The sequence below is a fragment of the Habropoda laboriosa genome, unplaced genomic scaffold, assembly GCF_001263275.1.
Source record: "Habropoda laboriosa isolate 0110345459 unplaced genomic scaffold, ASM126327v1 scaffold10, whole genome shotgun sequence".
NCBI lineage: Eukaryota > Metazoa > Arthropoda > Insecta > Hymenoptera > Apidae > Habropoda > Habropoda laboriosa.
In genome coordinates this window covers 59854-84764 of record NW_017100129.1, presented here as the reverse complement: position 1 = coordinate 84764, position 24911 = coordinate 59854, and the positions used below count along the sequence as shown (strand labels likewise).

At 40.4% G+C, this 24911-nt stretch overlaps 1 protein-coding gene across 1 annotated transcript; it reads right to left on the bottom strand.

Moving 5' to 3' along the window:
- Positions 1-2097: 2097 nt before the first annotated feature.
- Positions 2098-7005, bottom strand: LOC108571182. The gene is made up of 6 exons (XM_017933212.1): positions 6895-7005; positions 6045-6167; positions 5653-5977; positions 5401-5537; positions 2556-2693; positions 2098-2196 (listed from the first exon to the last, which is right to left on the bottom strand). The coding sequence occupies exons 1-6, from the start codon at positions 7003-7005 to the stop codon at positions 2098-2100; spliced, it is 933 nt and encodes a 310-aa protein (XP_017788701.1).
- Between the last annotated feature and the right edge of the window lie 17906 nt (positions 7006-24911).

Here is a 24911-nt window from a genome sequence, read left to right as displayed (position 1 = left end):
TCTGGTGGAAGAAGAAAAAATGAACAGAGGCAGAGGTAACGAGTTTTCTCTTAGGAATAAGAAAAAGAGATCGATAAATTTAGTCGACTTCGTGTTTTAAAAATGATCACACGTTTTATTCGATGGTCGAGACGACAAAACAGATATTGAACAAGTATGATAAGACGGCGCGTGCTCGCTAATTTCTTGGTTTATCGCTCGGTTGTTCGCGAGATGATTAACCGAGCGCGTTACCTAAAATATTACATCGTCGTGTGTACATAGTTTCTCGAGAGAGGCACGCGATCGTTCAATTACCGCCACGGCGAACGTGTAATTTTATGGCAAAGTGTAAGGAAACAAAGCGACGAATGATCTGTGTAATCGCCGATGTCGTCGGACACGATTCGAATTGTTAATTGGTTATTTCAAGCTAGAGGTACGAGGATTATCTAAGTACAATTCTTCCCTGATATAGGACAACTACAACGAGTAACCTGAAACACACCTGAGGTCCTCCCGATTCTACTTTCCTTAAAGAAAAATAGTAAGGAATGTTGCTAAATTCTGCTCCTATCTTGGTAAATAATTCAGACTATTTTAAGGAACCAACAGAGCAACGTGAAATATTCGTTTTGTGGTGGCTTGTAAGTGTGATCATGCCAAAGCGAGAAATTTAGGATTTTTCCTTTATGGCGGATTTATTTCGCTTTTTGAAGTGTTTTCTTTGCGCTGCTTTTAAATTCGAGATGTGCGAAAGACACTGAATTTCAGAGATTAATGTGGAATATTTGCTGCGGCAGTGAAAATTTTATGTTAGAGCTCTTACTGTCTGGATATCCGAGTACTTCGAGAAATTAGATTAAAGAAAACAACTTAAGGTAAGGGGCTAAGACCAAATATTAATTAATATTTTCCGCTGCTACGCGTTATTCGCTGTCTTTTTGCATCACTTCCACTCGTGAAAATACACAGGACTCGTGCACCTATCACACAAAAGACACAAGGTGTCTCTATTTTATGTGTCTAATTTTTTAGAAGACTGGTCGACACTGACATTTAGTATTGAATAGACTCATAAATCACGCGAGTACCAGGATACTCGGATCTAAATTGAGTAGAAATTCGAGCACTCAAATACTCCAAATTCGGATAACCGTAAATCCGGATACTCTGGACTAAATTGAGCAAATATTCAGATACTTGAATCCTCAACATTCGGATATCCATAAATCGGAATACTCGGGTCTAAATTGAGTAAAAACTCGAGCACTCAAATATTCAAAATTCGGATATCCTTAAATCGGAATACTCGGGTCTAAATTGAGTAAAAACTCGAGCACTCAAATATTCAAAATTCGGATATCCCTAAATCCGAATACTCGGGTCTAAATTGAGTAGAAATTCGAGCACTCAAATACTCAAAATTCGGATATCCCTAAATCCGAATACTCGGGTCTAAATTGAGTAGAAATTCGAGTACTCAGATACTCAAGATTCAGCTATCCCTAAATCCGAATACTCGGGTCTAAATTGAGTAGAAATTCGAGCACTCAAATACTCAAAATTCGGATATCCATAAATCCGAAAACTCGGGTCTAAATTGAGTAGAAATTCGAGCACTCAAATACTCAAAATTCGGATATCCCTAAATCTGAATACTCGGGTCTAAATTGAGTAGAAATTCCAGCACTCAAATACTCAAAATTCGGATATCCACGAATATCTCAAAATTCAGATATGCTTTCTTTTCTGCACATTTCTTTCTCCTTCCATCAGAACTCTCACTGCTTTCAAATTTACAGCTATCCGAATTTTCAATACCCGAACACCCAAACACTCGAGTCTAAATTAACCAGCTATCCGAGCACCCGAATACTCAAAATTCGAATATCCATAAGAGCCCGCGTCTCGTTCTTCAATACGAACAAGAGACGAATTTCACTGTCGCTACGAACATTTCACGTCGGTCTGGGGGTTCCTTTAACGAGGGTCTCCGGAGTCGCCGTACGAATTCATTAACGAAGAACAATGGCGAGTGTCTTCTAGAGTCCCAGAAAAATCCCTGAAGTGGTAGTTGAGCTGTTTAAAAATACTAAGTCCTCGAGGAGTCCTCTCCTAATGAGGATTATCCGAAGGTAGACCCTTGATGGCGAACGCTCCACGGAAGAACGGCTTGAATATCTCTAGTAACGTCTGTGTTCTACGGGCTGAATTCTGAAAATTGTACAAATCATCATTCCTTACAGAAACTCGCACACAAGTCCACATATATAAACACGACCGAGAATGCCTCGGTTCTGATCGGCGCGCTCGACATGCGTGCAAAGTAGCCAGAGATTTTGTAACAAAGTCGAGAGTGAAGGGTGACACGTTTACGGCGATTAGTCTAGGTGACGGAAAAAAAAAAACACAGCGAGGGAAAAAAAGAAATCGCTGCATCTGATAACAGGTCCGAGAAGTAGAGAATGTCGCAAGATTGTCTCCGAGCAACGATCCTCCTGACCGCACAAAGCACACCGCCGAATCGATTTCTCAATCGTGTTCGATTTATCCGACAAATGTTCTCCACTTACGAGGATCACGCTATTGAGGATTTTGCTGACATTGGTAATTAGGGTGAAACCAGAATTAAACGCCCGCGGCGGCACGTCCAAGGCCACCCTCGTCCTGTCGAACTCGGGAATGTCCTCCGTGGTGGTGGAGATCCTTTCCTGAACACACAGAGGCAAACGTGACACACAAAACGAACGATAGCGAAACTGAGCATAGCCAGCGTAACACAGACAGCCAACCATAGCGAAACTGGGCGCACAGAGGTAAACGTGACGCAGAAAACGATCGACAGCGAAACTGGGCACACAGAGGCAAGCGTAACACAGAAAACGATCGACAACGAAACTGAACACACAGAGACAAATAGAACACAGAAAAGCAACGATAGCGAAACACTTTCGCAATGCGTTTTTCAATACGAATATCGCGAAAGAAAGGGAAAGATTAATTTCTTTTCTACCGGTATAAGGACTCGTTTCTACGTTCCCGTAAGTTCCTGGCGCCATGCATGTGCGAATACTTGTACATAGGATCGGTGCATTGACGCAATATCGCGTACACACGTGTGTCCAACTATTTCCAACTAATAGATTCAGATAAGCGAGCTTGAAACGTTGCTAAACACTCCTGCCGCGAGTTTATCCACCGTTATCTCTTTCGATAGACTAGTTAATATTGAAACATCGTCGTCAATGAAGACACACCAGTTGAACTAATTCCGAAGAATCGCTACGCCAACGATATTACGTCCTCGCTAATTAAAGTATCGATCGGAACTTGTTTATCCTGCACGTCTTGTTCGGAGAGGGACAGGAGAAGGCAAAAGACTTGAGAAGATAGTCGGCTGGTACACAAAAAACATAAACGTGATCGTGAATTTATTTGACATCATTATCATTATCATTATCAACAACATCGTCGTGCTTCAACATTATCGTTCTCGTAGTAAAAATACTGGGTTAGACATAACTCTATTTACAATCAATTCGCACAGCATTGAGGTACACAGGACGCGTAGATTCGGTCCTGCGCGTAGCCTACGTACACCTAAACGATTATTTACAGCTGGTAAAGAGCAGGTGAACGGAGGGAATTATTCACGTAGGACATCTCTCCGGCGGCTATAGCACGGAATTTCACTTATTTCAGATACAGAGATTAGAGGAGGTGTCTCCTTGAGCGTATGTCGTTCGAAACATAGATCGTGTCTGTGTCGGGGAGGACGTGTCACAGTGATAATGGGAGACGGAGAGAAGGTCCTGTGCGTTCTATCGGCCGAGCTACAAAAGAAAAATATATCCATTGTCGTTGAATTTTCACGCAGTCGTTTCCCACCAAGTTTCTCGATCTCATACAGCGTTTTCACTTCTCGTCTTTCTCTTTGCGTGATATGTATATGCGTTTGCGAGTTTTACGATCGATGCTTAGTCGCGCGCCAAAGGATCCTCCGACAAAGCGTTGATGCTCGATGGTAATCCTTGGACGTGTCCCACAGTCCAAGGGTCCGATCTCTCTCCTCGTTTGCACCGCGTCCATTTTTTAAGCGGTATAATATCCCCCTTGCGGCGGATCGTATTCGTACTGTTTATGCACAACGGTTATTTTAATTGGCGATGGTCGGCTTAGTCACGAGAATGGAGAGTAACGCTTAGGAGAATTGTCTCGTTAGCAGAGAATCTCCCAAGTGTAGATTGTCAGTGGGTTATTTCAGACACGGCTGGTGTTACGGCGTCGTTAAAGCGTTCTTTTAAGTGCTTTTTACTTTGGAGCAAGCTGTTACCGCGGGGTGAAAGAGTCTGTCACGGTTAGGGGGTAATTTGGGGGTTAGATGTTCGAGTGTCAATGGTGAGATCGTTGGAACGTAGTTGGTTTGCGCTGGAACTATCGGTCGGGTCAAAAGTGACCCATTGGAGGGATCAGAAAAGCGAAGTTTTAGGTAGTTGAAATTTGACTGGAAAATTAGATTAATGTCGATACTAATGGAAGTGTGTATGAAGAAAATAAGGTTAACGCTGGAACTATCGGTCGGGTCAAAAGTGACCCATTGGAGAGTTCAGAAAAGTGAAGTTTTAGGTAGTTGAAATTTGACTGGAAAATTAGATTAATATCGATACTAGTGGAAGTGTGTATGAAGAAAATAAGGTTAACGTTGGAATTGTCAGCTGGGTCAAAAATGACCCATTGGCGACTTTGCAAATGTCAATTTTGAAGAAGTTAAAATGTGATTGGAAAATTATATTAATATCGATACAAAATAATGAACCCGCATCAAACATACGCTTCTTTTGAAAAATTGCTAATAGGTCATTTTTGGAATTTTTATATAAATATAATTTCACATTGATGCAAATAGAGTCCAAAAGTTGCAAACGATATTAACGTTTGGAAAAATTGCTAATGGGTCATTTTTGGGATTTCTATATCGACGTAATTTCACACTGCCGCAAATAGAGTGGAAAAGTTGCAAACGGTGATATTTACCAGTTTGGATAAACTGCTAATGGGTCACTTTTGACCCGGCCGGTATTTCCAGCGCGAAACAGAATTACGTTTCATGCAGTACACATGCGAGTTGGAGAATGAAACGTTGCTCCAAATCCCCGGGTTAACGCGTACGTTCGTTCGCGAGCAACTTTCATATAACAAAGAGAATAACAAAGAGAAATCAAGCAAAATGGAAAAAGGAACAAAGAGTACGAGACTCGTTACCGGTTGCTGTTAATAGTTCAAGAAACGACGAGCACTCCTTTCTACGAGGAACAATCATCAGTCACAGCTAGGTCATACAGATTCAGAGAGAAAGAGAAAAAAGTGGAGAGACAGATAACTGAGAAAGAAGAGGAAATTGAGTTAATATGATCCTACCCCTCCTAAATTTGCAAACGCTCCAACTTTAACGCCACCATCGGCATGGGCAGGGCCACCGGTGTTCTTGCTCAACGCTGACAGGCTGCTGATCTTCGAGCTCAGAAGATTTCCTAAGATCCCCACAGTCGATCCACCTAAATATCCAAACAAACACGAATTAAACGAAAGACAAACACAATTTCCACCAAAACCTTCTACCAAAACTTAACAAAACCCTCCACACTTCGTCCTCTATTCCGTTTCTCTCACCTATGCTAGCCCCGGCATGCGCAGATTCAACTTTCGCGGCGGTTCCAGCGGACAAACCTCCGGACAACGAGCTGAGCGGCGCGAATTTCGAAATAACAGCTCCAGCCAACCCGTTTTTCGCGCCCGTGAGGAACGTCTGGGCGCTGTGTATCACTGGACCGATGCTTCCACTGGTCGCCTGAAGTTTAGCCGCCACCAGATCGCTGATGAACTTGGTCGTTGCCGAGTGCTTCGCGTCGATGCCGTAGGCAACGTTCTTCGCCTTGTTCGCTTCGTCCAGCGCTCCCAAAGCTTTCGTCTTCGAGTCCAGGAAGGAGTCCAGCTTCTGAAACGGGACTCGAATGTCAGAAGAAACGACGTTATCGCCGATGATAAGCGTGGAAGAACCTTACGCCGAAGACGAAGTTGATGATCCCGTTAGACAAGCCCAGCTTCACAACACCGATCTTCCTCTTGTCCCTGTCTGTCCTGTCATCGTCCACGGCATGGTCGTCGTCTGCCTCCACCACGTACACCTAATCGAAGCGTAATCCTGTTAGCCTCGTTTCCACCGACAGGAAATCCATCGTGGAAACCGCTTTCCAACCGATTTGCCGGATAAATCGCGACGAGACGAACGCTCGAATTAAGTAACCGGGGAAAGGAGAGAAAGGATCTTAACGTTTAACTGTACATATGTGTAGAATAAAGAAGCTGGTGAAACTTGTAGACGTTTCGATCAATAAGATTCGACGTGATTGCGTGGTTAACGGTGGTATTCGGTTTTCTTCGATCGATCTTGCAGAGGTTCCTCTATTCCGGTTAAACGAGAGAAAGAGGCGAGGTGTACAGCTTACGACCACGTGCTCGTTTGTGAACGAGGAGCAGAATTTTCGTTACGCGCTCGTATCCGGCTTCGCGTGTCTGAGTTCGTGAAGTTAGTCAACCGCTTTCACTCTTCGCTCGTTTCTGTCTGACCGCCGTGATTCTACGCTCTTTTGCCGCGTTTCTGCCACGTCCCTCTTTCTTCGCATTTCTCCGCGCGATGCATCGCCCGCGATCGTCGATATCTCAGTGTGCGTGAAAATTTCATTTTTAATTTGACTCGCGTCCGACGAAAAGCTTGAAACAGACAGCTTTCTCTTTCGCGATGCTTAACACAGGCTCTGATTTCGATTCCGTTGACACGCGCGCGATTTTCGTAACTTTGTCGAGAAGTGTATCGGGAATTTTGATCGATCAGTTTATTTGTCTGCCTCTTACCTCGTTCAACGGACTCAAGTCTTCCGCTCCTGTTTCCCGCTTGACGACAGGACCGCAGTGAATGTAGGCGACGAGCAACGACAGGCCAAAGAGTACGCAAGTTATCCTCATTTTGATGATTTCCCCTTTTTGCTTCCTTGCGTTAGCGGTGGTTTGTTCTGGGGAAAATCGCGGCCAGTGAGTAAACGGCTGCCGCGACACTCGAAATGTCAAGTGAAAGGTTGGTCGGGGACACCTGTGATCGATCGAGAAGTAACGAAAATTGAAGCGATGTTAGGGGAATCGTAGTTGTCGTGTCGAGATGCTTGCTAGTGTCCGACTTGCTAGTCAGCTGTCGAAACAAGTAACGCGAATGTCAATGCAGAATTTAAAAATGATGGAACTGATATTGGGATAATCAGTTTGTTATCGAAACAGAGCGCGCACGATTGCTCTTAAATCTGAATTAAGTCTGTCGAAGAGTCGATCGATCAGCTGTCAAAATAAATACCGCAAATGTCAATGCGAAATATGGAAAATATAATAACACCTGTGAAGACGCTTGCTGTCAAAAACAGAACGCGCACAATTGCTGTTAGATCTGAACCGACTCTGACGAAGGCTCGATCGATCGCCTGTCAAAATGAATACCGCAAAAATCAATGCAAAATATAAAAACGATCAAACTGATCATGGCAAAACCGTAACGTGAGTGAAAACGCTTGCTATGAAAAAAACAGCGCGTGCAATTGCTCTTAGATCTGAACCGACTCTGACGAAGGCTCGATCGATCGCCTGTCAAAGTAACAACCACAAATATCAACAGAAAGCGATAAAAACAATGTAAAAACAGATATTGCACAGGATAACAGCAGAAACACCGAACAATCCGCGAACAGCTAACGAGTAACTCCAACAAACCTCGAAGTTTATCGAGCTGTCAATAGTAGCAAGGAAGTGTGGAAGAAGCCACGTGCCGCGAGGACCGGTAGATAACTAGCGATACGCGAGTGAAGGAAGCCGTGGAACGTGTGTGATCAACTTACTAAAAGCCGGTCCTTAAATCGTGCGTTGGGCGCGAGTGCGTGAAGGCGGGATGTGTGTTCACCTGGCGGAGTGCGAGGCTCGTTTGAGGACCACGGTGATGGAGATCCCGATGTCTTAGCAGGCTGAGGGGGAACCGAAGGCGAGCATGTGTGCCCCTTCGAGAATCGAGTAATCGAGCTTCGAGAATCGCAGCCAGGCCTCGCCTCCCAGGTGGGGCACCTTCGATTTCCTCCGCGAATCCCACGCAGCCTCGGTTCTCTCGGCTCTCGAAATCGCCCCGGGATCTCTCTCCGCCTATTCGCGGGCTTGAGCAACCTTCCGCCGAGCGCGAAGGGGAGGAAGATGTTGCCTAGGTGGATCCGGGGATGAATTACAAAATCGTGGAACTGCTTGCGGTTTGAACGGGATCGCGAATGGTGGGGTTACAGGTGAGATGAGAGGTGGTGGGAAGGAAGTAGAAAGGTCAGAATAATTCGGGTATGAAAGTGGTAGGAAAAATATGAATTTCGGTTGCGGTGTCAACGACATGTCGCGTGAATGAGGAGGATTTGGATGAAAGAGTTGGACGGAATTACGCGGTTTGCTATTTTTAGCGGAGCTAAGTGAATTTCGAGATGGTGACGTGGAATTGTTTGATAGAATTTTGGATGAAAAGTCAGAGGTGAATGGAAAATTTAGAAATAAGCTGATTTATATATGTATGCACGTGATTTATTTTATTAGGAAATTTTCGTATCGGAACTCTCAGTTTGTGACTCAATTTATTAAATAGGAAATTTTCGTATTGGAACTCTCAATTTGTGACTCAATTTGTTAAATAGGAAATTTTCACGTTGGAACTCTCAATTTGTGACTCAATTTGTTAAATAGGAAATTTTTATATTAGAACTCTCAATTTGTTAAATAGGAAATTTTTATATCGGAACTCTCAATTTGTGACTCAATTTGTTAAATAGGAAATTTTCGTATTGGAACTCTCAATTTGTGACTCAATTTGTTAAATAGGAAATTTTCGTATTGGAACTCTCAATTTGTGACTCAATTTGTTAAATAGGAAATTTTCGTATTGGAACTCTCAATTTGTGACTCAATTTGTTAAATAGGAAATTTTCGTATTGGAACTCTCAATTTGTGACTCAATTTGTTAAATAGGAAATTTTCGTATTGGAACTCTCAATTTGTGACTCAATTTGTTAAACAGGAAATTTTCGTATTGGAACTCTCAATTTGTGACTCAATTTGTTAAATAGGAAATTTTCGTATTGGAACTCTCAATTTGTGACTCAATTTGTTAAATAGGAAATTTTCGTATTGGAACTCTCAATTTGTGACTCAATTTGTTAAATAGGAAATTTTCGTATTGGAACTCTCAATTTGTGACTCAATTTGTTAAATAGGAAATTTTCGTATTGGAACTCTCAATTTGTGACTCAATTTGTTAAATAGGAAATTTTCGTATTGGAACTCTCAATTTGTGACTCAATTTGTTAAACAGGAAATTTTCGTATTGGAACTCTCAATTTGTGACTCAATTTGTTAAATAGGAAATTTTTATATTAGAACTCTCAATTTGTGACTCAATTTGTTACATATGTAGGCAAGGAAAGCAACAATTTATCAGCGATTTTTTAATAATTTTGCTCTAATATTATAGGAATGTTAACTCACAGAAAATTAAAAATGGTAACAATTATATTTTAACAATCACCGAAAAAATCCTTTTTAAATGGCCTTTTTCTTCCGCCTAAATTCTAACATCACAAAAATAGCCATTACGATAAATAAACAAAAATTTAATAAAATTATAAAAGAAGAAAGCACACTTTTCATTTTCAACGAAATGTAAAAATTCGAATTTTGGTCAGCCTGTCAAATAAAACACTCTATTGTGTAACGTCTAATCAAGCCGCGATTGTCTAACAATCGTCAATAAAAGCTTATCTAGAATCATCACAGCGTAATTAATACGAATATCTTTTCTAGTTCGTAGTTTTACGTTGAATTCTTTCATTTCCAACGATATATCACATCCCACATTCTCCTCCTCTGTATTTACATAATAACTCAACCAATAAGGCCAGCAACAGCAACGTACGTACATTCTTATATAATTAAACGTTTTATACGCGAGACGTTGCGTTCCGATCTATCGGGGTTACCAAACAAAAATTGGCCAACAACACCGGTGGATAGCTCGATACAATTGATCATGAGTAGCTGTCGATTCGATTATCATCCTGGATAAATTGCAATTTGTTCCTTGACGCCTAAGAAGGTGCAGTTGGCCGCTTTCTCGCGAAGTGTTATCTCACACGGCGACGAAGAGTCGTAATGACGATTGCGCAACGGACAGTTTCTCCAAATTGGACCACTCGTCTCTCTCGCTTTGCATATTACGAGCACGATGACAAAATCCGGAGGGGCACACGGTGATCTTGTCGGTGTAATTAAAGTGATGAGTAAAATCGTGAACTGTGTACTGTTGTTGCAATTAAGGTTAACTGCCCGAATATACGAGAACGTTTCCTGAATTCGATTTCGAATCAACTTCTTTCGTTGACTTTCCTCCATCTCTTCGAGGATTTCATCTTCGAAGGAAGTTGCTACTTTGCTGTCTCTTATTTCGTGTACCGTTCTTCGAGTTGTTGAGCACGGCTGCAGGTGGAAACTGGACCAATTTCGCAAGCAATTACCACCATTATTGGACCGATCGTCGAGGCTAATCGAGAGGAACTTCACTTTCACCTTGACCATAGACTTGAAGGAGATTTTCAGGTCAACTCGGGACCAATGGAAAACCGAATTTTTTGGTTAACGTTGAGTTTTCAAGTGATTTTTTATGGTCCTGGAAGTGAGGTTAGGTTAGGAGATTTAATATGAAACGTTGGGCGAAGTATTCAAAATTTTCAGGGGATCTTGCGACTAGGAATAGAGGAAAACCAAGTTTTTCGTCAACATTGAGCTTTCCAGCGGTTTTTATCGCTTTGAAATTATCGTTATTAAGAGATCAATTCTCGAAAAGTTTAATATGAAATATTGAACGAAGTATTCAAAATTTTCAGGTCACCTCGGATCCAAGAATAAAGGAAAATTAAATCTTTTGTCGATATTAAGTTTTCCAGCAATATTTCGTTGCTTTGGAACTAACGCTATTAGAAAAACAATTTTCGAAAAGTTTAATATGAAATATTGAACGAAGTATTCAAAATTTTCAGGTTACCTCGAGATCAAAAATAAAGGAAAACCAAATTTTCGAGTTTTCCAGCAATTTTTTGTTACTTCGAAACTAACATTCTTATAAAATCAATTCTGAAAAAAATTCAATACGAAATAGTAAAGAAAGTATTACAAATTTTCATCTCGGGACCAAATCTTTCATCAACATTGAGTTTTCCAGCAATATTCCATCGCTTCGAAACTAACATTCTTGGAAAATCAATTCTAAAAAAAAATTAATATGAAATATGAATCAAAGTCCTAAAAATTTCCATCTCGAGACCAAGTCTCTCATCAACATTGAGTTTTCCAGCAATTTTCCATCGCTTCGAAACTGACATTCTTAGAAAATCAATTCTCAAAAAAAAAAATCAATATGAAATATGAATCAAAGTACTAAAAATTTCCATCTCGAGACCAAGTCTCTCATCAACATTGAGTTTTCCAGCAATATTCCATCGCTTCGAAACTAACATTCTTAGAAAATCAATTCTAAAAAAAAATCAATATGAAATATGAATCAAAGTACTAAAAATTTCCATCTCGAGACCAAGTCTCTCATCAACATTGAGTTTTCCAGCAATATTCCATCGCTTCGAAACTAACATTCTTAGAAAATCAATTCTCAAAAAAAAAATCAATATGAAATATGAATCAAAGTACTAAAAATTTCCATCTCGAGACCAAGTCTCTCATCAACATTGAGTTTTCCAGCAATTTTCCATCGCTTCGCAACTAACATCCTTGAAAGATCAATTCTCAAAAAAATTTCATATGAAATACTAAGCAAAGTATTACAAATTTTCATCTCAGAACCAAATCTTCCATCAACACACAGCTTTCCAGCAATTTTCCATCGCCTTAAAACTAATATTACCACAAAATCAATTCTCAAAGAAAAAAAAAAATTCAATAAGAAATACCGAGCCAAGTATCAAAAAAAACCTCCATCAATTCATCCAATAGATGATTACCGCAAATCCCCACATTCGTCACGATTAAAACTCCATTCATACCGTTGAACCGCCTCGATCCCCATCTATCCTGCCACGCCTCGTAAAAATAAATCGCAGATCCAATTAATCCACGATTGCACTCTCGTGAACGTTATCGCGAAATTCGAAAGCGCTGCTCGAAATTCGTCCCACGAGCTCGCCGATAGAAAGGATCAAGGACGTACTACCCAAGTTGGTGCTCGAATGCACTTGTCGCGACACTTACTGTAGCTAACTCGAGCTATCCACGACAGCACGATCCTACGTGCTCGCATTATTTTATCGCGCATCATATTTCTTTTCTCTCCTCTTAGCGTTGCAAAATCGACTTACTTCGCCTAACCGGACTAGCTATACTTCAGCGATACGTTATGAAAACCGAAACGACAATCAGCTCTATTTCAACGTCCAAGGTGATCCCACGAAGAAGATACGAGGAAATTATGCAAATTCGAAGAAAAAACGAGGTTGCTTCGCATCGTTAACGTTTCTTCTTTCTCCTTCAACGACGATTTAGCAACAGCGTAAGATGCTAAAGCTCGTTCTTATTAATACTTATCACGTATCGAAGTCGATTCGAACGCGTTACGAAAGTGTTTGTTACCTCTTCACTTACCTCAAATATTAGAATTTTCACGGCCATTGCACGGGAACGGGATGGAATTCTAACTTCTGTGTACAGTCGAAATTGCGATAATACTCTAATAACAGGTTTCTCACGTCAGAGTACAAATGTACACCGAAGAAATCATAAAGATTTGCATAATAAAAAATTCCAGTAAATTAAAAACTTGTCAGCTATTTCCAGCCACTCTCACTCTCCCGTAGAGCGTGTTAATATTCATTGCACAGTTGCATCTATAGCTCTCTCAGATAATCGTCGGAATCTCGAAAAGGCGATGGCTGTTTAGAAAGGAAACAGCGTTTCGTCACCTGTAGGCCTAGTTTCTCTGGAGAAACGAAAAGGATAAAACAGGACCGTGCTCTCCTTTCGATCCTCCTTCCTCCATACGAAAAATTCTTCAAAAAAAAAAAATCTAATTCAACCGTAATCTTTCAAAGATCGACTTAGTTAGCCTCGTTGTTCTCGGTTCGAATCGTTCAAGTAGTACAAGCATCGTTGCAGTCAGACAGGTGTCCATCTTTGTTTCTCGTCGCGTGGTGCCACACAGCGTCCGGATGCATAAACGTGCGCGGTATTTTAACAGCGAATAGAGACCGTGGAACTTTCCAAACAGAACGACGGAGACTGTCGGAGGAGGACGGAGTGTCCGACGAAGAAGAGAGAAAGGGTTTCGAGTGATGTTCTTGGGAGAGAGAAAAAAAGATACAAAAATTGATCGAAGAAGCCGGAAGAATATGCACTTACGTAAAAGCATTGGCGAGATATTCGTCAATACGAAAGTCGATAGCCTTCGGGACAAGCATCGTCGCGCGTGGTTTTCGAGAGCAGGTCGGCGGGTTTTTGCCCGACTTCGAAGAAACGTAAGGTGTACCCGAGGTGTACACCTGGTCCCGGAGGTAGCTTTACCGCTTGCGCAACCACCGGCAGTTCAAAAAGAAAGCGGATGCTCCGTTCCTCTCATTCCTTTGCCGTCACTCGACCACGCGATCCGATCGTATCTCACCTCTCCTCAGGTACACTACCGGGCGAATCTTTCGAATCGCTGTGCGTCGCATGTTGAAGAATTTGCGGAAGAACGTTGGCGATTTTTCCGAATTTCTTGAGAATCTCTTAAGAATATTTTAAGAATTTTTCGAGAATCTTTCAAGAATTCCTTAAGAATATTTTTGAAATTTGCGGAGAATTTGTGGAAAAAAGTTGGCGATTTTTTAAGAATTCTTTAAAAATTTTTTAAGAATATTTTCAGAATTTCTTGTTATCCTCGTCGATCGAAACGAGATAAATTGCTACTGATCGCCGCAACACCAATTTCAAGTCTAGAAAGAATCAGTAGAGGATTGAATATTGCTGTAAATTCACAGGAGACAGAAAACTTTTGGCCGGTACTGTATACATACACCTGTATTACGTGGAACGATTAATTCGATATTCGGTGAAAAATGAATTACTCCGCTTCTGCCAATATATATACACGATGCACACGAACAATTTCCGTGTTGTACAAGTGGGCAGGTAACTTTCTATTAGAGAAGAAGCGCAAACTCTGCTGTACGGAGTTTCTAATGTAGCTCGTACAGCTGTAAGTACGTCGATCGATCGATTAAACGTTTACTTACCCCGTCTGGATCACTTGAAAAGCACGTTCAACGATCGTGATAGTTCTCTGGTAATATCGCAACAGTTCAGCCGCGTGAACTCAATTGATATTCACATTATACGATCGATATCCGTCGGGACAACTGGTTTCCATGGACACAGAGACAAAGTTGCGTTCACCGTCACGTGGATTGTGACAAAAAGTGGTCGTACAAATATCCACCTTGGCTAATTAACAGATTGCATAGGTGCAGAATAATTTTATACGGTAAACCGTGTTGGTGTTCTTTGTCTCCACACGTGTCTTCCTCGTCGACAGAGATTTCAGGCGTGTACTCCTGCCGGTAATCGTCGCAAAATACACTTGGACTGTTGACACTGTCTAGACACTTGCGACGTTTGCCTCGGAAGCCGGGGAAAAACGGTGGAATTATGCGATAGGTTTCGATCGCGAGGTTCTAACGGACCGGTGTCGATACTTCGAAACTCGATACGCGACGCCTCGATGCCGGAATAGAGGCGAAGAGACGGCCGCCGCGAAGGAAAGTCGTCACGGGGAAATTGGCTGAACGGAACGCACGCTACTCTGCCGGCGGCGTCGAAGGTGGGCGAAATTTATGGCGTAATTCCAACGCCGCGTGACTCAATCCGTTCAAACGCCTTTTTTCTTCGTCTCTCGGCGATTTCCTGTCCCCCCCCGGTAGAAGAGATTGGCGTGACTTGCCATTAGGGAGAACTCGTTTCATATTCCATCTTTCGTTAACCCTTTGACATTTTCTCCGCTGAAAACGCACCGTGATCGACGAAGGAAATGCAAGAAAAAAGGGCGATGTGGATCGCGAACATCTTCCATTGTGTACAGGACGGTGAATAGATAATCGTGGGAGAGCACAGGCTCTCGTAATGGGCTGCAACGCAAGGTAACGAGCCGGCCATGTAATGTTTTCGTTAATTGCCCGACGTATTCTAACCCACTTTCCCGGATTTTTAGAGGAAACCAGCTTTTCCCTCGTTCTACTCCCCGGTTTCGCGTCGTCAACTTTCTCGAGCAGGATGAAAGGAAGCTTAACAAGGGTGATTTATGCGATTCGCAACGATTTTAAGTGACTCCTGATGAGTCGATGGAAGAGTTCGACACTTTCGCTTTCACGAGTTCGCACGGTCACGACAGAGACCAGGCCCATCCTAGAACAGCCGGCGAGTTTCTTCCTCCATGATTGGGCTGAATACCTTTACGTAATGCCGCCCGTGCCTGTATGTTACACGTATCCTTTTACCAACCGGCGCGCCGTCATGGTTTCACGTGACGGCGTACGTGCTCATATTGGTAGCGATGGCTATCGATGGTTCCGTGATTTTTTCAAATGAACCGTAAAATTTCATTGTCCTTCCATTTCTATTGATTATGGAAAAAGGAAATAAACGGAGAGAGGAGAGGACTCTCGTCAGAGAGGAAACTCGCGCCTTAGACACAAGGGATAGGCGCAAGTTAGAAATCTTATATACCGGGTGTCAAAATTGTTTCAGATCAAACTTCGCCAGTGTGTTCTACAGGTATAAGTAAGAGAAAAATGTTATGTAAACATAGGTCGTTTGAGGCTTCGTTAAAAAGTTATAATAGTTAATATGAAATATGAAGGAAATGGTAAAGCTGCGTCTGCACTATGTACCATAACACGTTATATAGTGAAGTTATAAATCTTGTTAGTGAAAGACAAAGAAAAATGTTGTATAAGATTATGTTAAATAACGTTTTTCGTGTTATACAGCAAATTATGTGTTATCCATCAAGTAAGCGACGGTAAAGATCAAAGAAAGTCATAAAACATTGTCAGTCGGGCCAAACTACTGTGACGCAGTTATAAAACGTTTGCCATTAATAACGATAATCTAAACATTTGATAGATTTGTCACTACAATACCAAAAAGTAACAAGTCTTGTAACAAGTTATAAAAACATGTTGTACAACGAGGTTATAAAACGATTTGCAACCGCAAGTTCGTTACCATTTCCTTCACATTTCGTATTGTCGTTGTAACTTTTTAATAAACCTTCAAACCACCTATGTTCATATAACACTTTTTTCCTTACTTATACGCATAGAACATACTGACAAAGTTTGATAAAAAACAACTAGGACACCCTGTATGTAGCAACAGTTGCCTTCGCAAGGACTAGTGGGAAAGGTTAATGTTGCTTATACTTTCTAAATTACCAAAAATATGACTGATTCTGACATAAATAATTTTTTCAAAGCTCTTAAAAATCACTGCAAAGTCATCTCAAGCCTGTCGAGGTTTTAAAATAGAAAAAATTACACGTATAATTGAGAAATTCCAATGTTAATCGAGTCGATAAGTTTCGTACACGTGATTCAATTGGAAAGTAGCTTGACGTACAACCGGAAGCTGATGGCGCCTCGTAGCCATCGCTACACGTATGCATATGAACCTGTAGGCCGAATAAATATATCGTCCCTACTTTCTCCGCTGTGCCGAGCGAGCCGCGAAACTTCCTTCACTCTCGCTATCTTTACGAATCACATGTGCGTTTATAAACACCGCTCTATCACGCCTCTCGTACACGCCAGTTGCGCCGATTCTCGTACTTCATTTTTTCCCAAACGAATAACGAATTACGACATACACACGTCCGAGCGTTTTTTCGTCGTATGTACCGACCGAGTGAAAGTGTCCAATTTTTATCATTCCTCGGACAAAAACGTAATTCGCTTGTGTGCCGGTAAAAATTGGACAGAATACGAACCGACGAAAGTGAACGATTCTCAAAATTGCGCCACGTCACACAATTGCTCTGATTGTCAATCAACGCCGCTAATTGACACGATTGAGACTTCGTAGCGCCGGGAGAATCTTCACTCGGAATGCGTCGAATCGAGTTTTTCTCGCTCACGCAGGAAGAGGTCGCTTTGTCTGGTGCAACGAGTCAATTTCACGCGTCGAGATTGCGTGCAATTACACGATGCTTTTTCTACGTATAACTCACAGTTCAACAAAGTGCACCTGTTCTATATCGAGTTTCGCAACTGCGACACTAGACGTTTATTTTCACACCGAGAGCTATTTTGACGCAGTTCCGATAGCTAATTACCGCAGGTTCTGGGGCAATCGAATAATCTGCAGGATCAACGATGGGATGATAATTCGAGGTTAGAATATTATATATCCGCGCTATTCCCCTTTATTTCAGTCGTTATTGAATACAGATTTCTTCGTTAAGTCTAACGAACTCTTAGTTTCTACTACGAAAAATCTACGGTGAATAATTCCCACTTCCTATTGTGTTCCATTGTTTCTTCTTGAGGTGTGTTAAACAAAAGAAGGATGCAAGAAGAACTTAAGAGCTAAATAAAGTATCTTAAATGCAAAAAACACCGCGACGCGAAGAACTCATTATGTCGAATTTCGGTGAGATGCATGGACCACGTGTCACCGTAACAATTTCATTACGCAACAGCTGGTAAGGTTCGTTTTATATAATTGTTATACAGTCGACGCGGGAAATAAAACAAGTCGATCACTCCGGTTCTCTTCTCCGAGATGAAAACGTATTTCTCTCCCGGTAAGTGTGTATCGACGAAAGTAAAAGCGCGAAAAAAGCTAATAAGATTGCAGTTCTTATTGTTTAGCCGGGAATTAATAGCCGATGAAACGTAACAATGAGCGAAGTAGAAAGTTCGATCGTCCCGCGAGATCAGAAACGGAGAGTAAAAGTCCTTCGGATCGTATTGCTGTTACGTAACGCGCGAACTTGTGAAATTTCCGGATGAAAGGGTACACAGTCCAAGACCTTAAACTTTGCAGGTGCTGTTTACGTTTCACCACCACGAGGAAATTATCATCGAACAAGGCGGAATTGACGTTTTACCGAGCGGAAATGCACGAAATAAATTTATCCTTTGAGTTGTTCGCTATTAGACATTCCTGAGAGTGCTAAATTGTGGTTAACGTTGGTCATTTTGAAACAAGGTCTAGAGCTAATTGGTAATTCTTGTGAAATGTTATTTTTCGATTAGTCGTAGGAGAGAAAAATCGGGAGATTAAACGGTTCTAATTTCCGTGGTCAATTAGCATTGGAAAATGGATCGAGAGTGTTAGTTTCCCGCGCGATCTACCAGCACGATCGTTGGTAATTACTAGATAAGAATTATTCCGCGTGTTGTGAATACCGATTAAGTATAGCCTGAATCTGCATCATCCACTTTCTCTGCTATTATTCTCGGACTTTGTTGCTTATCTATACTGTATCTTTAGTAAAATTGCATTGTTATTACTACACTGTCGTAAATGTCTGCAATTAGTAGCTTTTGGTACTGAAATAGAAAACAATCTATAACATAACCTAATCTACCGACGAATCAATGGTAAAGAGTCCGCAAAAAATAATGAATCGAAATTGATAAAAACGAGTGGTTTTTATTTAGCGAGAACATGAAATACGCGATCGCTTTTGAAAAAGTTTTATTACACGAATAAAAAAAGTGTAGTTCTGTGTTTTTTTTTTTTGCCTTTATCTCGATCTCTGTTGCAACGGTCATTGAGAAACGCATGAATTCAATTTAATACTAGAACGTGTCACGGTGCAATAGTAAAACATCGTTAATCATTGACACGTATTCTGTATACGTATAAATGAATCGAAATTGTTGAAAGAAAACCCTCACGATTATCTATAATTATCCTTAATTATACACTGAAAAAGAAACATAACCTGTCATTAATGCAATTAACCGTTGACCACTTGCTGCAACGATTAACGCAATGATAAAAAGTAATTGAAAAAATTCAGTCGACTTTCTTTCTTCCTTTACAACCAATGGATATATATAAATGAACAAACGAGTACAGATCGATCTTGCGAAATTTCGACTCTGCTCCTTCCTTGTACGAATACTATGATAAAAAGTAATTGAAAAAATTCAGTCGACTTTCTTTCTTCCTTTACAACCAATGGATATACATATATAAATGAACAAACGAGTACAGATCGATCTTGCGAAATTTCGACTCTGCTCCTTCCTTGTACGAATACTGACACATTCTCATTGGTGTTTCAAGGCAAATATTCATCGTTCACAGAAGATCGATGTTCGTCGAAGACCGTGACAGTATGATGCATATCGCGAACTTCTTACTCAAGTTGTGACGAGGATTCATGTTTATGCACCGATCCTTCGGTTCATTATCGATGGAACAAGCTCCTCGGTGACGAAAGTCCTCAGCACCTTCCTCCAGGTCGATAGCAATTACCCTGCGAAGAAAAAATCACTTTTATTGACGAAACCGGAAAAGAGGTTAGAAAGGTTGCGGTTGTATATACGAGGACCCAGATGGCGCTGACTCAGTTGTGGAATCAGTATGTATTATTCGATGAAGCAGACGATAAGAAATGATACGTGTATCAGGGACGCTGTTCTAATTTCTGTGAATTTGTTCGCTGAATTACTAAAGCGTTGTTCTGTAGAAAAAAAAAGATGTACACACTTTTCTTCTGTCGTTGCGTAAGTACGTATGATGTTTACTCGAAGCGTAATAGTTTGGTACTGTGTCGCAGAATCTAGTCGAAAGGTTGTGAAATGTTAAAACAAGCTATCTGAGCGATCGATCTTTGTTACTATGTTCAATCTCATCTGCAATTTCATCTCGAGATGTTACGTGAACGTAATTGATTTCATTTAGAAAGAGATCTAGCTCACACGTCGACTAGGATTAAAAATGATAAACGCGATATGTAAAAAAGAAGTTTACCGTAGGAGTTGTTGAATAAAACATTTCGAAATGCAAAACGTAGCGAATTTATTTTCTACAGTAGAAAGTTAATCGCTTTGTTTTGATACGCTACAGGTCGAACTGTTACTATTTCAACCTGGACGTAAACATAATTTCTCTCTGCTTATGATTACTATGGATATACTACGGCCAAGTTTTTGTTTCGCTTTATTATTGCGAAACTATGTAACGCAATATCAACGTACTGAAAAATCTCGAGTATAAATATTCATGATTGAGACAAAGCGGACGCGAAATCGGAAATTCTCGACAGGTGAAAAGTCGCTTGGAGGTTGTTGCAACTAATTTCGACCGACACATCGCTTTCTTTATTTCTCCGATGGAAATTACCACGCGTGTTCTGTACAGTAATCGAATGGATACAGCGAAGAGGCTGTAGAAATTTCGCAAAGACGGTCCAAGGGTCAAACAACGTCCTATCCACCGCAAAAAAAGTCCGGCTTTCTTTCCAGAATGGAAAGTGAATGGCCTTCGAAGCCGACGTCCGATCACCGTTCCACATTATTATGCAAAAAAATCACGAGGGAAACGTGCAACTAGTTATTTAGTTTAATACAGAATACTTTATTGCTCCACACTGCTATAATTTTTACATTGCCGTGCATAATTTACACGCAGTTAATGTATCTAAATTTAATCGATAACTGAGAAGATAAGAAACGATACGTAATAGCGAGTGACTTTTCGAATTTTCCTTAGAATTAAAACGAAAGAATACGCTGTATTTATAGGCTTTTGGAGCACGTAAACGTCCATCACGGTGTCTTCCGCGATCATTTGGCACGGTTTGATAAATCCGTAGGCGGAAAAGGGCAGAAATGAAATCGGTTTGATTGATGCCGAAGTTCCTCGATCCCGTAAATCGTCTATTAGAAGTGGCTACCGGCAATTCGCCAGTACCACCGTGACTTTCACGGTCCGATAACGATATTGCCAAGTGTACGAGCTGGTTATAGCAAGTGACTTGTAGGTGGAGCCGTGAAACGAACGGAAGAACTCGATCTTCCGTGCGCTTATTCATAGGTCAAACGGTGAAATGTGCTTTCACCTTGCTGACTCTGGAGCCAGCCTCGACCGTGAACACGTATACAACGCGCCAAACTGTTTTTCGATATTCTTACTTCTTTTTTCTGTATCTTGTTATGGAAATTCTTTCAACTACTGGACTGTTATAAAAATTTACAATGGATTGTAAATGTTAACAGATGCACTGGTGTTTATTAAGTAATAGGACACCTGTTACAGAAACTATAATATAATTTCAATTATATTTAAATTACATACAGGGTGGGTAAAACAGATTTATTATTTATTTTCTTTAGCTATGGTGATAATTTATCGCTTGGAGAAAATTTTTATACGTAATTTAAATGGTTTCAAAGGGTAAATAAAATGGAGGAAAAATTTACTGTAACTTTAAAATGGAGGAAAAATTTACTGTAACTTTAAAATGTTTATGCTTCTACTTCACAAATTTTCCATATGCACAAAATCTGAACCTGATGTAATTCTTTGTATATGATAAGAAATAATTGTACATTCCATTAATCACGCAAATCTATTGTAACATTACATTTGGAGATCAACAATAGTAAAATAACGAAAATATTCTTTTACTACATTAAATCTTTCAAATTTGTAATAGTTCCGTATCATGACTATACTACGAATTTTTTAAAATTAATAACTATAATTATTTATTCTTTTGTTCTCATTTTCAAACTTTAATTACGCGTAAACGTTTGGTGTGGCATAATCAACGACACATTGCTGGAATCTCAATTTTACGACAGCACTGTAAATCGAAATTCCAGATTATAATAATTTCCTAACTACCGTTTAGATTCGCTTCACACACGACAATTATCCTAATACTTATACACGAGAGTATACATCATAGATCGAACGTTCTCGTAAAACTTCGCTTGTTGCAATCACTCTAATAATACACGAGGTCAAAGTTTTCCTAACGTATACACTTTCCTTTTTAATAATCTCCGTATAATCGACAAGCCCGATGATAATTATTTGAACAGATAAAAATCACGACCGTTGTCTTTTTTATCGTAACAGTTACGAGAGAGGAGAGACCAACGGTGAAATAACCGCGATGCGTGTCACGGAACAGTTGAACGAGGGAAAAAATTGTGCATTACGACAACGAAGCGTTCCCTTATGCAGTTCCATTTTTTCCCGGTCGGTAACACGAGGGATTTCACGTCGATTTATCCGTGTCTCTACTGTGATTGACGATCGTGAAGGAAGAAAAAGAAAACCGCACCGAAAATGTTATTCACTTCCGTCGTGAGTAACGACGGCTTATTCAACTCAGGATATCAGTTCATCTCCCTTTTACGGATCTAAACGTAATCCGGGTGAAATCGAGGTGTTCGCTGTGATGCATCTATTAGGTCATCGCGTAAGTCCGTGACGAAAGTGAAGTATGTTTCAATAGAAATATATTTTAATAGAAACGTATTTATTTAATAATAATATCATTTATTTTAAATCTAAAGAAATTCTGTTGGGCCGATATAACGGTCTTACCAAGAAAAATAGGAAATGTGCAATTAGAAGGCACTTTCGCTTTTTTTTTTTTATCAAAGGGTATAGCCGGATAACTCAGTAAAAAGTGCCCCTAATAAAAATTCAATTTCTTCCAACGTAGTGCACGAAAAATTTGGAGAAAAATCAGAGACACTTCGGTTAACGAGGCACACATTATAAATTTTTTTCAGATTTTTAAATTGAAAATTCAAGCTATAAAAAATAGAAACCGTGTCTGATTTTTTTTTTCAAAATTTGTCATGCACCAAAGTGGGAGAAATTGAGCAAAAATGTGATTTATCATTATTGCACTTTACCAATCCCCTCCCCAGTCGAGATACTTGAAAATTGGCAGAAATCCTTCTTTTTCGCTCCCTTAGCCGACTATGCACCCTTCAAAGGTTCCTTAAAAATATAAATCTGAATCACAAAATTCGACACGAATTGTTAAGATGCCCGAACGTTAAATCAATTTATTTCCGTGACGCAATGAAATTGTGTCTCATTGCGAAACACATGTTAAACAGTTAACTCGATGTGCGAAATAAACCTACACTTTCTTCCATATTTGAAATATTTGGGTAGCACAGTTGCATTCGTCACATTCGAGTGATCTTTCGAAATTTTTAATAGGCCTCTAGCTTTCATAAAAATGTTACGTTATTGTAATTTCTCGTATAGAAACTCGCTTCCATTGGAATTGCCGATGAAGTAATTCAATCGAAACGGTACAGATTACCGTAGGCGGTGAGAGTGAATTTAATAGAAGGACCTCTCCTTTTCGGGTGGAACAACAATCGTTACGTCACGTGTGAAATTGCATCTTGGCTTGTTCCAGAGCAGAACGTCCAAGCACGCTCGATCTCCTTCCCGAATCACGTAACTCGCTATCTCGTTACTCGTCACGCACTTCCATGTGTTCCTCGACACGCGTCTTTTCCTCTCAGCTCGTTCATTTTTCGCGAATACTTCTATCCGCGATAGATTATTAGTCTCGAAAGTAGAAGAAAAGAAAAAAGAGTCGTATTTTAGATAACGATTTAAATGGAAGATACTTTCGCGGAATTCTTGCGATTTGCAATTAAATCAATTAGAATTTTCTGTCGCAAAAATTATCGCACGTTGTAATTTTCCGATTTTTCGTCGCGTTGCGCAGTGTCTCTTCCGGAAGACTTCGAAATTTTAGATAACGATTTAAATGGAAGATACTTTGGCGGAATTCTTGCGATTTGCAATTAAATCAATTAGAATTTTCTGTCGCAAAAATTATCGCACGTTGTAATTTTCCGATTTTTTGTCGCGTTGCGCAATGTCCCTTCAGGAAGACTTGCAAAGTGATGAAAGTACGATTACACGAGCTTACCCGGCAATCATCCGTCTTTTCGCGATAACCTAATTTTTCCCGCGTAACGAGGTGGTAAATATGGTCGCGTAGGAACGCGGAACTCGTTAAAAAATTTTTCTCCCAGCTGAATCAAGCACGCGTAAGCGCCGTTTCGTCTATTTATCTCAGAAACGGTTTTCTACGGTAGATGAAAGGATATCACGTGATAAGGAATAATGCACGCGATGTATTTTTTTAAATAGTAAACATTTCGGCTACTCGATTGTCCGTGTCACGATTTCGTGTGATTCTATCGATGTTCTGTGGGGGAAAATGTTTGTGAAATATGGTTTGAATATCGTTAGAAAGGTAAGTACGCAGGTGAAACGAGAGAAAAATTGAAACTGTATTTCCGGTTTAGATAACAGGATATATACACGATAGTACAGTGACGAGAGAGAAAAAAAAAACAGGCACGTTTGATCAGTTGGAACGGAACGGCGTCGAATCAGGTCGAATCGAAAGTGTGTCTGCTCGGTGACGTATCCTGCATCCTTGGATTAACTCGCGTCCGTAATCACTAATTAGCCGTAATTATCAGTTGCTTGGGTAAATAGCGCAATTACGATACGATCTTCTGATAACGAAATTGATATCGCGGTTAGTAATACAAATTTCGCGATGTAAGAGGAATCAGAAGGTACTGTGCGGAGGTGAGAAGATGTCTAGCGGGATGGTATAGTTGGTCGAAGCGATATATCGAGGTCGTAAATTAAAGTGTTAAGTGGAGACACTTATGACCGTTCCTTATTTGTGCGTTGGTATTTCAATTTTAATTTCTTTTTTAAATTTAAAATTTTTTAAAGTTTCTTAATTT